Below are 16,046 nucleotides of genomic sequence, written 5' to 3'. Positions count from 1 at the left end.
TTTTGACTTTTTAAAGAAAGACAGCATTCAGAAAACTTTTATTCAAAGTGCTATGCATGTTCACGTGAATTTTAACAGCTTATTGGCCAACGGAGAGCTCTCATTTTCTTCCCACCCGGTGGTGCTATTCCTGAATTTATCTCTTCACAAAGTCAAGCAGATTCCGAAAAGTTGCCCTTAGTACTACACAAAATCTAAACAAGTGAGGAAAAAAAAAATGCTATGGTCAGAAAATAAAACTTGTCTCTGTTTAGAGAAACTTTTTCTTTGTACATCATATTTTAAAGCACACTTTTGTTTTCCGTTGGGGACTGTGGAGAACACGTGTTTAAAGTCTTTGGAAGGATAGCCATTTTGCAGTGTTGGTCTTCCAGGTCCTTGTGGGCCAGCGATGTTGAGAGGCGCTCCATGGTATTCTCGTTTCCTTTGAGCCGACGTTGTCTGGCAGAGCCTCTCTGTTTTCAGCTGTCTGACATTTTATCAAGAATTAGTAGAGGGGCAAGAATTCTTGCCCTGTTCGTTTCCACAATGCAGCCATTTAATACCATCTCATCCAAAATGATGTGTACTTTATCCAAGTTAAACATGATCTAGGGTTATTATTAAGGAAATTAGTTATAGAAATGTTAACATTCAGTAAACAGTAACTTATGACTTGGAATTTTTCTAGTGTAAATTAGTCTAAACATGAAGTTTTTTTTTAAACAGATTTCCTAAAATTAAAATTGGTGTTTATACTAGAAATTATTACCTTCATGTACACAAATACACTTAGTTTCCCCCTGGTTAGGCTCACTGGACAATAGACATAGAAATGGAGCAGCTATATACCCTTTAGCCAGAGGGAGAGGGGATGTACTAAGAGCTGGAGAATAAAGCAAGTAAATTTTGGTAAGAGTGTATGTATGACCTGACCTCAAGAACAGTGTCTTCCCAGATAGCAATAACAACAGTAAATAGCCATGACTTACTGAATACTTATTATGTTCCAGGCATTGTGTTGAGCGTTTTACATATATTATTTCAGTCTTCTCTTTGTTTCTGTGATGTACGTGCTAACAGTATTCTCATTTTACACAGGAACAAAGAGGCTCAAAGCTATTGTCCATGGTCACATGGCTAGTAATTGTAACTTTGGAATTTACATCCAGAGTTTTGGCTCAGCTGCTCTGCTTCCAGACTTCTCAGGAGAGGCCCAAGGCTGCTGAGTATACACCCTCCCTCTACCCTCAAACTTCCACCCCAAAAAATGCCTTTTCAACACAGCACCCTTAGCATGAGACAGGCTAAAGGAAAAAACAGTCACTAGGAGAAATGAATGAAGAAAAGCAAGGCAATGTTGACTTAATTCCCAAGGAGATAAAAGTTCCAGTTTTCAAGGGAGTACTTATAAATGGAGCATTCTCAAAATACTCATTTGAGAATTATGGAGCCACTTTAGCTTCCTGATGTTCCTGGTGGAAAGTCAGGACAGGGCATAGGGGAAGAAAAAAATATTGTTAGACTATGATATCTAGCTAATTAGAAAGAGCCAAATTCTTCCCTCAGGAGCCCCTTCATTTGAGTACCTAACTTTTCCTTTGTGAAACTGAACTGGAAGAGAGAATTAAACTCTGAGGGCGATGACAACAATGGCTGAAGATTTCTAAAGTCTACACTTTACTGTCTTAGGTTTTCATTACCAAAGAGCAGGATCTTGGTCTGTTTAAAAAACAAAACAACAACTGATAGATTATTTCAAATAGACAAACTTCATTCAACAGGGAGTGATTAAATGTACAAGGAGAGTTCATAATTAGCAAATCTTTGTAAAATGAGTCACTAGTAATTCCAGATGTTCAAAGCTATTGTACTTGTTTGGTGAAGTACATCTGTAGAGAATGAGACAATCCTGTGAATGACTTTTAAGTTTCTATTAGGCTCTGTGTTAATACCTCATTAAGCTCTGTGAAAATAGTCCTTCCGCAGAATAAACTGTTTTTCAGGAGCCCATGGGAACTGTCCTTAAGTGACCCAGAAAAGAAAAAAGAAAAAAAAAAAAAAAAGCTTTATTACACCTATTAATAATATCTTCCAATTAGATGGATGATTGCTTTATCCATGGCCAACCTGGGACTGGAATATTAGGCCTTTGACTTAATCCTATTCACTGGACCCAGAAGCCAGAACTTAGAAGCCACAACAAGGCAGGAATGACAGTGAAGTATAAAAAAAGGCAGAAGCACAGCTGGCTGCATGAAAAAATGCCCTACAGAATCGCCCTGTTGTATTTTTTTGGTGGCAAGGTGGTGTTTTTTTAACTATAGTTGACTTACAATGTGTTAATTACTGCTGTACAGCAAAGTGATTCAGTTATCATACACATTCATATATACGTAACACTGATATTCTTTTTTAAATGTTCTTTTCCAAAAAAAAATATTCTTTTCCATGTTTTATCATAGCACACTCAATATTTCTCTGCTATACAGTAGGACCTTGTTGTTTTAAGGCCTAGTGCCTTTGAAAATGTCAGTCCATCCAGGGTGATGCTCAGATAGAAGGAGATCTCATTTTAATGTAGTCTATTTGAATTGATGCAAACTGCTCTGAAAGACTGCTCCATCTCTGGCAAGAAGATGATCAGCAATTCAGATATCCCCTTGAACAATCAGCCCAATGTTTTGAAATTCAGATTAAAATTTACTGCTGAATCTTATCGACCACTGACATCTTTATATTACAAGGTCAAGATCCTTCAGTAAGTTCTGAATTTCCCAACATCCTGGAAACATGAGTTGCTTAATGAGGTCATTCTGTACTGTGGGCATGTGACGGCCTGTCTATCTGACTATGTGGCTCAAACCCCTAATAATCATGCAAGTTTCTGGCACGCTACAGGGAAACCACAGACCAAATCCAATGTGAGGCAAAAGCCTGAAAGCTGATTTCCTCTTAGAATCATGTGACGCCTTTAAAATAAGAATCCAGCTGTTGTTCATATCTTGATTTGGTTCATAAGCAACTTGTACACAATGGCAAAGCCAAGAGTAATGGCATTTGTGCTACTAGCCAGGTGAGCAGGGACCAAGAAATGCCCTATATGCCAAGGCCCATGGCAATAAACAGGCAAACACACCTCAGCCCTGACATTTGGAATAGGAGGAAGCAAGAAAAGCATAGGCTGATGGTCTATTAATGTGATGAGCTATAATGACTATTTTAAGAGGATCCAACTGCAGATGGTGATTGCAGCCATGAAATTAAAAGACGCTTACTCCTTGGAAGAAAAGTTATGACCAACCTAGATAGCATATTCAAAAGCAGTGACGTTACTTTGCCAACAAAGGTCCGTCTAGTCAAGGCTATGGTTTTTCCAGTGGTCATGTATGGATGTGAGAGTTGGACTGTGAAGAAAGCTGAGCGCCGAAGAATTGATGCTTTTGAACTGTGGTGTTGGAGAAGACTCTTGAGAGTCCCTTGGACTGCAAGGAGATCCAACCAGTCCATCCTAAAGGAGATCAGTCCTGGGTGTTCTTTGGAAGGACTGATGCTAAAGCTGAAACTCCAGTACTTTGGCCACCTCATGTGAAGAGTTGACTCATTGGAAAAGACTCTGATCCTGGGAGGGATTGGGGGCAGGAGGAGGAGGGGACAACAGAGGATGAGATGGCTGGATGGCATCACTGACTCGATGGACGTGAGTCTGAGTGAACTCCGGGAGGTGGTGATGGACAGGGAGGCCTGGCGTGCTGCAATTCATGGGGTCGCAAAGAGTCGGACACAACTGAGCGACTGAACTAATTGAACTGAACCTTCAGGTTATACTGAACTCATCTGACTTAGAAATCCTTGAGGAAATTTGTTTCCTCTCATGGGCACCCTAAGGTTGGAGCTGACAAGAACTAAAAATAGCTTCTCAGAGAACAGATTCATAAAGCCCGATCTTTTCTCAACCCAGAAACCTAAGAGCCTTTCTGAATTCTGGGTAATGTGGATTGGAGTTAAATACTGTAGGGCCCCAGTAATATTTGTGCCACTTGAAATCAATTTTTTAATTAAAGTGATTGAAATGTTTCTGGCTTATATATTGGAATTTTGATCTCTGGATCATGAAACACTTCTTGAACATAGTATTTTAATACCAGTCTGGTGGTCTAGTCCTCCTTTAGGAAGAGAAAACTGAGGAGCATACATTCAAAGAGGACCTCAAAAGCAATTCCTGTCAAGAACCCTGCCTAGGAACTAAACTTTCTGATTCTGTATTTTGCTCTCAGGTCCCTTGTCTTCTTATTTTTCTTTCCTTTTTTTTTTTTTTTTTAAATAAGATCATAGCTAAGCAAAGTTCTTTAAGTAGGGTGGGGGGAAAACATATTCTCACTTTTATACTTTAACTCAATTTCTCATATAATTAGATTAAGTTGCAAAGAGCTAAGTTGTTCACATTTCCCACAGAAAATCAAATACTACTGTAAAGAAGATTATCATCTTGAGGATTCTGCATAGTTTTGGATATATTCTCCCTGTAATAGTCTTCTGTCCACTTTTACGCTTTGTATGGTCTCAGGTCACTGAAAAGGAGTGTTGTCTTTTTTTGTTAAATAGGTTTCCCATAAAGACCCACTCCCATTCTGAGAGCAACAAAGACATTTGTGTATTTTTGTTTGTTTTAGTTTACATAGGCTTATGTAAAATAACACATATATCAAAGTCAGAATTGGGGTCAACGAACCTGTCATTTCTTGTGGTCCGCCCCGCCCCCCTCGCCTCCACCCCCACACACACACACAACTCTGTTGCTTCTCATAACTTGCTTCCACTGTTCTTGAGTAAACAGAACCAGAAGCATGGAACCAAAGGAGTTGGGGTAAGACAGACAGACCTGGTGAGGAGGGAGAGGGGGGATAGGAATAGCAGGGGGTGAATATGCTATCTATAGGACTCAGAAACACATGTAAAGGAAACAGAGATGGCGAAGGCTAGGGAGAGCCAAAACAGTCTCGAAGGCAGAATTGTTTAATCTGGAACTTTCATATCCCTTTCCCAGGTGAATGGCTTGGAACAGTCCCTTGGGGACCGTTCCTAATTCTGCTAACTAACTGCTCCTAACCTGACTGGAACTCATGCTGGAGAGGCCCATGACCCTTACCCCTCCATGCCTGCTCTTCCCAAAGACTGAATTAGCTGCACAAATTCCCTTGGGCCCATGGGCCAGCTTTCTTCTCTTGCAGCCCTGACTCTAATGGATATAGTTTTAAAAGGGGGAAAAAAAAAAAGATGTTTAGAAATCTCTGAGGTGAACTTCACTTTTGGAAAGCAAGCTCTTATCAAGACATTCAGGTACTCTCTTCAAAATGTTTCGTGGTTTCCGACTCCTCCAAGCAAACAAAGCCCAGTGTTTCTCTAAAACTTCTCTAATTCAGAAAACACCAAGACAGCAAATGGTGACAGACACTTTATGCAAGTTTTCTTAGATCATTATGAATTTTCAAAAACTGTGTCAAATTTAACCTATCAAATGTATAGCCCTAGAATCAAAGGCCCTGGAAGCCCAGAGACCAACAGCAGCCCTGTCACAAAGCAGCACTATGGGTTAACAATCCACACAACAGCTTTGGGGCAGAGCAGGTACCATCCCTGAGCCTCAGCCTCCTCGTCTAAAAAGTAAGACTTTACCTCATTTTCTTCCAGCTTCAAAGTAGGCAAACCCTCTGACTCTAAAAGTAACCCTCAGGGAGAGGAAAGCTAGTTTACTCCTTTCTGATATTTTCAAACCATTCCTGATGTAATCACATGCTTCACCATACCTCAAAAGAAATTCTTTTGTAAGAACAATTACTGTAAATTTCTGAGAGAACATTTCAGTTCCTTACAAGCTGCCGCTTCAGTGTTGGATGACTTCCCTGGAGAATTTCTTTGGTCTTCTTGCCAATATTTCTGTAGCCCCAAGTTGAACAAGTACTTTTGTGATTTCTCATTAAGTCAGGCTCGAGTTATCTCCTATTTGGAGAAGCCCTATTCTGGTTTCTGGACCTCTAAAGGTATTTGGGATTTTAGGAAAGTAATGGAGGAACGGCAGACACGGGCCTGACAGGGCCTGACGGGAAATCTTGGCAGTACTGCTCACTGCTGACAGGGTCCCTTTGTTCCTCCTGGGGTACACCCTGCAACCAGCTGAGTCACAGTGCAGACAGGATGGAGGCCTTCCCTGCTCCCCACCCTAGCTACAGTAAAGAAGGCATGTTCCGCATCACCCATATGAGCTTTAAGGTTCTGGAATTAATTGCTCAGGCTTTGGGGCTTTAAGCACTTGTGAAATAAAAATATAAGTGTTCTAAAGATTTTTTTTTAAGATATTTTTGAATGAAGAAGACATTTCTGGATTCTAGACCTAGCCTGTATTTGTGGGCACAAGAATATAAATAGGGACCCCAGCCTATTCCTGACTTCTCTTCACATGCCTGTGTGTGGAATACCCCTGTTGCCATCCCAGCCTCTCCATCATTCCTGCCCTCAGTCCTGGGTTACGAATGGAGAGAGGCTGCAGAGGCCCTGGCGGAAGGCACTGGGATGTCCAGGTACCCACTAGATTTTGGGGATCCAGGTAGCTCAAGGGTGGTCAAGGAGTGGATGCGGGAGCCTGCAGGCTCTGGGTGAGCACCCTTATCCCACAGAGAGGGATGCTGCTGAAGGAGAGCTAGAGGGGGTCCTCTAAAGCACGGGGCCCTGGTTGTCCAGGTCTAAAGGCAGCACTACTGCATTCCACACGACCCCAGATAAACAAAGTTTTTAAGCCTCTTCAAAGGCACCAGATACCAAAAGGGGTCTCAAGGTTTCTGGTGCCTTCACACACAGCAGGTGTGCACCGAGCTGGGGAGGAACTGGGCTTTTCCCACACAGCGCTGTTCATTGGTGCCACCCTCTGACAGTTTAGCAGAAGGGGGCTCGAACTGCTCCTTCGAATTATGAATTGTCTGGAGAGTTCAGCAAACCCGGGGCTCTGGAGCTGAACACATTTTGAGAGGCTCATCAGTTGGTTTCTAAGAACTATCTTGATTCATGGAATTTGAAGTCTTTAATCAATCTACCAAATATCAGGTAGGGCAGACTTTCCTGAGAGCAGCCCTCAGGCACCAACCAGCCCCACAGGCGGGCGGAGTGGAATGCGAAGAGGGAACAGGAGCTGCTGCAGCGCAACACGAATGATTTAGGTCACCGTCTTGCCTGGTCCCTGGGGTGCAGGCTGCCCTACCCGACACTACTCTGCAACAGAGAGGTCCCACTCAGTAGAAGGGTTTTCAACAAGCCAGAATCTCTGTCCTGATTTCTGGAGCTTAGGTCGTTTCTTTTTAACATTCCATCTGCCTTGTTCTATGACGTTAGTCTTACCAGAAGTAGAACAAGCCCGTACTAGGGAGATATGTAAATGGTACTTTGAATTTCCTAGTGTCTAACCCTGCAGGCTCTAGAAAACCGCCCCTCCTTTAAAAGCTACAGGGTGGTAACGTCTCTGGAGTGAGACTGTGAGTAAAGAGCTTCTTGGGAATTCCGTGAGGTTAAATCATGTCTGTGCCTGTATGGACTGACACGGAGGGCTTTCCTAATCTAAGCAAACACAAAGGTCATGACCTGTTCCGGGTAGCTGGCTCCAGGTTGCAACTGGGTCAGCTGCTGGTTCAACGTTTTAAGGCCCAAGGAAGCTACTTTCTGGGCACAATGTTGGTTGCTCTGGCAGGTTCCCAGGTACAAGCTACCACAGCGCTGATGCAAGATGTCTATGGGTGGCACCTCTAAAGGGCTCCCTTGTCTTCCTGTTAAAACCTGGTGTGAAGAAGTCTTCCCTGGATATCTTTGATGCAACAGTTTAAACAGAACTATGTATGAGGCAGAATAGAGTTGTGGATTGGTAATGTGACTTTTTTTCAGATGGCTGAGGGTAGAAACCCTTTAAGAAGGTCAGTAGAAGACCGATGCCCCTGCCCTGCCAGCTGCTGTGCTTTTAGACCACGGGAGGGCCATGTGAATTTCACCTCAAGTTCAGACAGACACTTCCAGATCTGCAGACTTAGCTCCCTTCTCTAAGTGATGAAAAATTCCTCATCTGTCAAGTGGATGTGCCTAAGTAACTGCTGAGGGACAGTAAATAGGTTAAGTAGGTCAGAGAGGAAGAGAAGGCAAAAATGAAGCTAACTAAAATGATAGGAAGAGACAGAAATCGTGTGCTTTAGTGTGAAAATTAAATTCAAACAAGAATGCTGGAGCTCTATTACATTGACCGGAAGCTCAGATGGTAAAGTGTCTGCCTTCAACGTGGGAGACCTGGGTTCGATCCCTGGGTCAGGAAGATCCCCTGGAGAAGGAAATGGCAACCCACTCCAGTACTCTTGCCTGGAAAATCCCATGGACCGAGGAGCCTGGTAGGCTGCAGTCCATGGGGTTGCAAAGAGCTGGACACGACTGAGCGACTTCACTTCTTCACTTCAGACAGATACAAAGACAAACCCATCTCTACTTCTAATAAACACCTAGTCAGTATATAAGACACATCAACACAATGAATCCAAATATAATACATGCCCTACTACATGTGACTCACTTGAATTCTGCATATCTAGACTTGAAAGACTCTCCCATCCTGCTCTAGGTGTAAGGCAACTCAGCTCAGTTACCTAGAGTCATGGCAACATCAAACACTAAAGCTGAGAGGGTATTAAAGCTCTTCCAGTTTAATTCCATCATTCTGAGATGAGGAGTTTGTGTGTTTTGTCTGATACACACACCCAATTGGTGGCAGGACTGAAAGCAGAACCTGGGTGTATTTCTGGCAAAATATCTATTAAATGCTTTTGCTAACTTACTGTGCGTGCATGCTAAGTGGCTTCAGTCATGTCTAACTCTTTGTGACGCTATGGACTGTAGACCACTAGGCTCCTCTGTCCGTGGGATTCTCCAGGCAAGAATACTGGAGTGCACTGCCATGCCCTCCTCCAGGGGATCTTCCCAACCCAGGGATCAAACCTGTGTCTCTCAAGTCTCCTGCATTGGCAGGTGGATTCTTTATCATCAGTGCCATTACTTCTTAAATCAAAAGGCATTTTTATTATTCCCCTATATAAGGAGAAAGAGATTTATTTTGAATGGCTTTAAAAGATTTAGTTAAAATGGAATATTACATGCTGAATAAAAATACACCCAAATATGCAGCCTGGTCTTGGGTCTCCTAGGTCAAAAGGACCACAGATTTAGGTCACTCACCACTAGAGGGCACTCAGATTTCCCTGGTTAACTTACAGAGGCTTCCAAACACAGCCTGCAAATAAACTTTATCAACATGCCAATTTCTATCAAGAGTAAAAGGTAAATGGCCATTTCCCCAGAATATACTGGCATACTGGTGCTGGACATAGGTTTCTAATGTGTGTGTGTGTGTGTGTGTGTGTGTGTGTGTGTGTATCGGAGAAGGTGATGGCACCCCACTCCAGTACTCTTGCCTGGAAAATCCCATGGACGGAGGAGCCCGGTAGGCTGCAGTCCATGGGGTCGCAAAGAGTAGGACACGACTGAGTGACTTCACTTTCACGCATTGGAGAAGGAAATGGCAACCCACTCCAGTGTTCTTGCCTGGAGAATCCCAGGGAGGGGGGAGCCTGGTGGGCTGCCATCTATGGGATCGCACAGAGTTGGACACCACTGAAGCAACTTAGCAGCAGCAGCATATGTATATATGGGCTTCCCTGGTGGCTCAGAAGATAAAGAATCTACTTGCAATGGGGGAGACCTGAGTTCAATCCCTGAGTGGGGAAGATCCCCTGGAAGATGGCATGGCAACCCATTCCAGTATTCTTTCCTGGAAAATCCCCATGGACAGAGGAGCCTGGCGGGCTACAGTCTATGGGGTTGCAAAGAGTTGGACACAATTGAGCGACTAAGCACAGCACATATGTACATATACATACATAACTGCTATAATTAATATATATTTATTATAATTAATATTACTATTTTAGATTCAAGCCTAATGTTTTCTCAAAGAACTATTCCATTTATTGCTTTTAAGTGGTAAGCGGATTTCTTAAGTAAAAATTAAAAGACAACTTGCCTCCAGAGCACTCACACAAAGGTCGGTGGGCTCCTGCCAAAATCAGCAGTATTCTAAGCAAATCATGCTGTTCTTGGGCCCCTTGGATACTTTGATTTAAAAGGGAGAAGAGAAGAAAAGGAGAATTTCCTCTGCTATAAAAGGAAATGAACACAAGCCAGGCAATTTCTTTAACCTTCCAGTTTATCATCCCTGGAAGCCTTCTTGATCATGTGGGGAATTTCTGGAGATTTATACCTGGAGCCATGAAAATCCATTCTCTGTAGGCAGACCAAGCCCTTTCTGGCTGTTTTATTTGAATTCTGAAAAAGTCTATTCCATATATGTAAGTTAAATTAGTATATAACAGTGATCATTAAACACCATCATAGCATTGCCCTGTATGAAAAACACAAGAATTGTCGTGCAAAAGGGTAGAGGGTTTCTGCAAATAGCCCGTACCTCTATGTCCTGTCAGAGCTATTGATGGTGAGTCTTCCGGATACTGGATTCCCGGCCTTTGGCACTTACCTGATCAGGACTAGCCTGTCCTTTGCCAACTAGTGTGGAAAACTTGGCTCACAGCACTGAAAAAGGATACATCTAGTTCACTCTGGAAAAGAGAAAAGAGTCCAAGGATGAGAAGGAGACACTGGGCCACAATGCAGAGACCCTGTCGCTTAGCAGAGACAGCGCCTGCTCTGGCCACCAGCCTGGAAGCAGCGGGGAGAGGCTGCTCTATAAGCAGAAGCTGGAGCCCACAGAGGCCCTGAGTTTGGGATGGTGATTCAAAAAAAAAATAGGCTGCCGTTTGGAGGACATTTATAGGCCAGGACAATTCACTTTTAGAGTGTAGAGGGAATACACTAATTCAACCTTTAGAGAACACAGGTAATTTGATATGTATATCAAAAAATGTAATAATGTGCACAGTTTGAATCCATCAGTCTTACTTCTAGAAGTTTATCCTACGGAAACAATTAGATAATGGCACAGTGATGTGTGCTAGGATATCCAGGGTAATGTTATTTATAGTAGCAAATTACTGAAAACAAGCTAGGTGTCTATCAAAGGAAGGACTAGTTCACAAATTATGGCAAATCCACAAATGATGACACAGATACATTAAGTCCTGCCTCTTTTGAAGCTAACTGGGCTGGCTCTGTATTGAAACATGATGCTAAGATGCTTCTTTCAACCCAGACAGCATGAGACTGATCTCCAAATTTAAGATCTGGAAACTCCGAAGATTAAAAATAGACCAAAAAGAAAGTTTAAAACTCACAAACCTAAAAATAAATCTTAGATGACAAGGCATTCTCCAGGAGTGGTGTAGATTTTCTTTTATTTCCCATGGCACTCTTCTCTCTTCTCTTCTTTTTGCTACTGTCATCCTAAACCGGGTCATCCCTTAGTACTATCCAAGTCCTGTATAATCACCTGGCTTAAATTAAATTCTAACCTTCACTTCTGTGGTTTATGTGGTCACTGACTCTCTCCCAAAAATAAAAGCTATCATCCAGCAACCTGCTATTTATTCTCAGTTACTGAATATCATAATTTTACAAACCTTAGCAATGATAGTGCTTGGACCAACTCTTCATTCTCCCAGGTTTAAAATATTGCTATTTGGGGAAATTATATTCTACTTGATAGGTGTTCTCTCAAAGTGGCTAACCATGGCCAGCTCTGAATCACAGACCCTGACTTGCAACCAGTCTGTCTTAACAGAGTGGTTGTCAAGAGATAAGCATCTCTTTCAGCTCTGGAGGGCACCAGCGCCTTCCTAGCTGGATGCACTACCGTGTCACACGCCACTCAACCGCTTCCCAGCTCCAACCGTTGAATTAGGAAACGGCTGACAACAAGCCTCATGCATTAAGACAGTGGCTCTCAAACTGAAGCAGGCTTCAGAATCACCTGGAAGGCTTGTTAAAACACAGTTTGCAGCACCTCAACCCAGACTGATTCAATAGTCTGGGGTAGGCCAAGAGTTTATCTTTCTAAGAGATTCCCACATAATACCTATGTTACTGGTCTAGGAACCATATTTTTCAAACTGAGAACAAACTGCATAAAGGCAATGAAAACTGGCTAGGTGATTGCCCCACAAAGAAGGGGTTTGCCAAACTTTACTTGTGGCGTTAGGAGTTAGGCTGAAGATACAACTTTCAATGTTTTGCCCTATAGTGCACTCAAGATTACTAATTATGGAGCAGATTCCACTCACTGCCTCAAGAGGAAGCAGCTTGGAAACAGTTCCTTCCTAATCTCTTTATTTAACAGCAAAATGAAATAAACAAAAGAGTTTTGAAAAATTAGCCTGTGTCACTACTGCTTCTTAAAAATGTCTAAGCAAGTCTCAGGAAAGCCTATGGTAGCAGAATAAAACATTTTCACTGATTCTTTTTTAAAAGACTGTTGGATTTCAAACTAACCATGAAGCTATAGTCATCAAGATATAGTGGTCCTGGCAGAAGGATAAACATACAGATCTGTATACAGAAACATACAGAAGACCAGAACGGAAAATCCAGAAATAAAGCCTTACATTTATGGTCAATTGATTTTTTTGACAAGGGTGCCAAGACAATTAAATGGAGGTGGGGTGGGGAGAATAGTCTTATCAACAAATGGCACACAGACAACTGGATATAACATGAAGTGAGACCCCCCACTTCAAACCATATACACAAATTACTCAATATGGCTCAAAGACCTAAAAGTAGAAGCTAAAACTATTATATAAATGAAACAAATATAACATTGAAATCAATAAGGTATGAGTTGGGGAAAAAAGAAAAGAACCCATAAAGAATAAATCTTTATGACCTTAGGTCAGGCAAAAGCCTTTTTAGACATGACACCAAAACATAAGCAGCAGAATAATTTAACTTCTTCAAAATTAAGAACTATTGTGTTTCAAAAGACAGCATCAAGAAAGTGAAAAGAAAACCACTGAATGGAGACAGCATTTTCAAGTTATGTCTGATAAGAGATTTATACTCAGACTACATCAAGAACTTTCACAACTCAACAATAAAAAAGACAAATAATGACTGAAAAATGGGCAAAGGGTGTGAACAAACATTTCTCCAAAGAAGATACACAGATGGCCAATAAACACATGAAAAGATGCTCAACACTGTTATCCATTAGTGAAAAGCAAATAAAACTCACAATTTATTTATACCATTTCATACCCCCTGGGATGACTATAATCAAAACACAGATAATAACAAGGTTTGGTGAGGATGTGGAGAATTAGAACTCTCATATACTGCTGGTGAGAATTTAAATCATGGAACCATTTTTGAAAACAGTTTCATCAAAATGATAAACATGGCGTTACCATATCACCCCCCAATTCTACTCCTAGGTAGAGGCCCAAGAGACCTGAAAACATGATTCCACACAAGAATGCATATACAAGCGTTCATAGAGGTATTACTCATAATGGACAAAAAGCATAAATAACTAATGTCCATCAACTGAAGAATGAATTAACAAAATGTTGTATATCCATAGAATAGAATATTATTCAGCAATAAAAAGGAAAGGTGTACTGACAGACATTACAACGTGATCAATGTCTTGAAAACATTATGCTAAAGTAAAAAATTCAGTCATAAAAACCACATATTATTGAACTTCATATAATTCTATTTATATAAAATGTCTAGAATAGGCAAACCTATAGCGACAGAAAGTAGATTAGAGATTATCTGGGGCTTGGAGCAAGTGGAGTAGATAAGTGGGAGAGAAATGCTAATGGGTACGGTGTTTCTTTTTGGCGAAATATTTTAAAACTTTGTGGTGATGGTTTCACAACTCTGGGTACATACTAAAAAGGGGAATTTTGAAGGGGAATTGTGTATCATTGTGTATCATTAAGTTACATTTCAGTACAACTGTTAAAATAAGGGGCAGTTGGAAAGGAACTCATGTTTTCCTTAAGGGGAGCTGGTTCTGATGGAAATGAACCCTAAACTACAAGGGTCTTGGTGTCCTAGGAAGGGACGCAGAAGAAAGAAGAAGGGATCGATGTATATAGCAAAATATCTTAACAGAGAAAGACACAAGAGGTTCTTAGTCTTATACAACTGGCTCTGTATAGAGATCTAGACACAGCATAGTTTCTAACACTTTGGATGAGCCAGAAGGAAAGGTAAAGAAAATCTGGCATCATTTGATTTTTTAACTTTTACACATTAAAGCTCTATATTAACACATGTTTTTTATACAGGCCTATTTCTTGGAAATTGGGCAAAGGATGAAAACCGTTTTAAGTCATTAAACTTACCACTCGGCTGAAGTAGTCATCTAAAACTTCCACAAAGTTATGGATGAATTCATAAATTGCCATCTCGTTCTGAAATAGAAAAGGAATGGTGTAAATAATTTCACTGTGACGTATGGGAAAAAGAGACATGGAGCCGCCCTGTCAGCAGCCAGGTTTTAGAGCATTGGCTTGGTAAACAGACAATGTGAGCAAAGTAGCTTCCTATGGACAAATATTTAGAATAATTCTAGGACTTATTTGTTTAAAAGAAGCTTATCAACAAGGGAAATGTAGAAAACCTTAACCTCTAAGATTTTTTGAAAAGTCCGTGATGACTCTGGCTGCATTGAAACTAGATTGAGTCTAGTGATTAGAACTTGGAGGTTTACTCCCTGACTTCAAGACCAATGAATGGCTAAAGCCAGTTGGTTTTTTCCTTCAGGGTCTTCATGTTGTCACTTTTCTATCTGTAGAAGATGGGGAACTGTTTCGAAGTTTGGTGCGTGGGTGAAAAACAATCAACTGAGCTTTCCAAGTATTTTAGATCTTAAACACCCTTTTCAGGCATTCCATGGCCACAGGGGCTATTGATCTGAGACTGACATTTCTGAAAAGGCGAACTACATCTGATGAGACGTAATCGCAGCGTGTTCATGTTCACAGTCTGCTCTGGCTTCTGTCATGTCAGCCGAGGTTGAACACCACAACTGTCTGGCCTCTACCCTTGGCTTGGTGGCCCCCCTGTGCCACACGGAACGAGGGCAGGAAACTGGCACTGCTTACGGTCCAGGAAGGCATTCTGTGGTCTCATGCTTCTTCACAAGCTGCTCATCTAATCCAAGAAAAATCCTAGTTTCTCTCTTCCACATAGCTTTCCCAGCCTTGACAAAAACCCAATACCCTTAAAACAAAGAACAAACAAACAAAACAATATCCTTCCAGAGTCAAGATGATGCTCATGGAGGTAAGTGGGGCAGAACATGTCAATTTAAAGCAGAATAAAAAGCAGACTGTTATTCCTAATTTTCTTATATTTTCCATAAGCTCTTCTATTATCTTACCTCTGTGTCATTAACTCCAACCACAATGAAGAGAGCTGCATACTGCCGGTATATCAGCTTAAAGTCTTTATATTCAATGAAAGAACACTAGACAAAAACACAATTAGATATTAATTCCTAAGGTTGACAGGGATGTCTTCAAAATGGCGTGCATAATTCTAGGTTCTGATCTGAGTATCTGTCAACACATTCCTAGAAATATACAACACTGTGATGTTACACGGGGCTTCCAGGTAGCACCAGTGCTGAAGAACCTGCCTGCCGGTGCAGGAGACGTAAGTGACAGGAGTTAGGTCCCTGGGTTGGAAATAGCCCCTGGAGGAGGGCATGGCAACCCATTCTAGGAATCTTGTCTGGATAATCTCCATGGAGAGAGAAGCCTAGCGACCTACAGTCCATGGGTTTGCAAAGAGTCAGAACATGGCTGAGCGACTAAGCACAGCACAGCACAGGCTCTTTTTAAAAATTATTTAAAGGTGGTTTTTATGTGACAGATACGAAACAAAAATCATCCATTGTAAATAGTGCTTTGTAAGAATTAATAAATAACTTACCACTATTGACTAGTGGAGAAAACAACTCACTTCCCATTCATCTCTCCCCTCATGTCATTATATAAAGAGGGAGAGGAAGATGCTGGGTGGAT

General features: G+C 41.5%; 1 protein-coding gene across 1 annotated transcript in view; it reads right to left on the bottom strand.

The window, feature by feature from the left end:
• The window catches only part of AP4S1 (adaptor related protein complex 4 subunit sigma 1), a 53,857-nt gene continuing 37,811 nt past the window's right edge, over positions 1–16,046 (bottom strand). Inside the window, exons 3-6 of the mRNA XM_027521404.1 lie at positions 15,401–15,487; positions 14,361–14,429; positions 10,659–10,670; positions 1–590 (exon numbers count right to left, since the gene is read on the bottom strand). Coding sequence (XP_027377205.1) covers positions 462–590; positions 10,659–10,670; positions 14,361–14,429; positions 15,401–15,487 — 297 coding nt within the window. The 3' untranslated portion in view covers positions 1–461. The remainder of the gene's footprint in view (positions 591–10,658; positions 10,671–14,360; positions 14,430–15,400; positions 15,488–16,046) is intronic.

Source organism: Bos indicus x Bos taurus, chromosome 21 (assembly GCF_003369695.1).
Source record: "Bos indicus x Bos taurus breed Angus x Brahman F1 hybrid chromosome 21, Bos_hybrid_MaternalHap_v2.0, whole genome shotgun sequence".
Lineage (NCBI taxonomy): Eukaryota > Metazoa > Chordata > Mammalia > Artiodactyla > Bovidae > Bos > Bos indicus x Bos taurus.
This window is presented reverse-complemented; position numbering and strand designations above follow the sequence as displayed.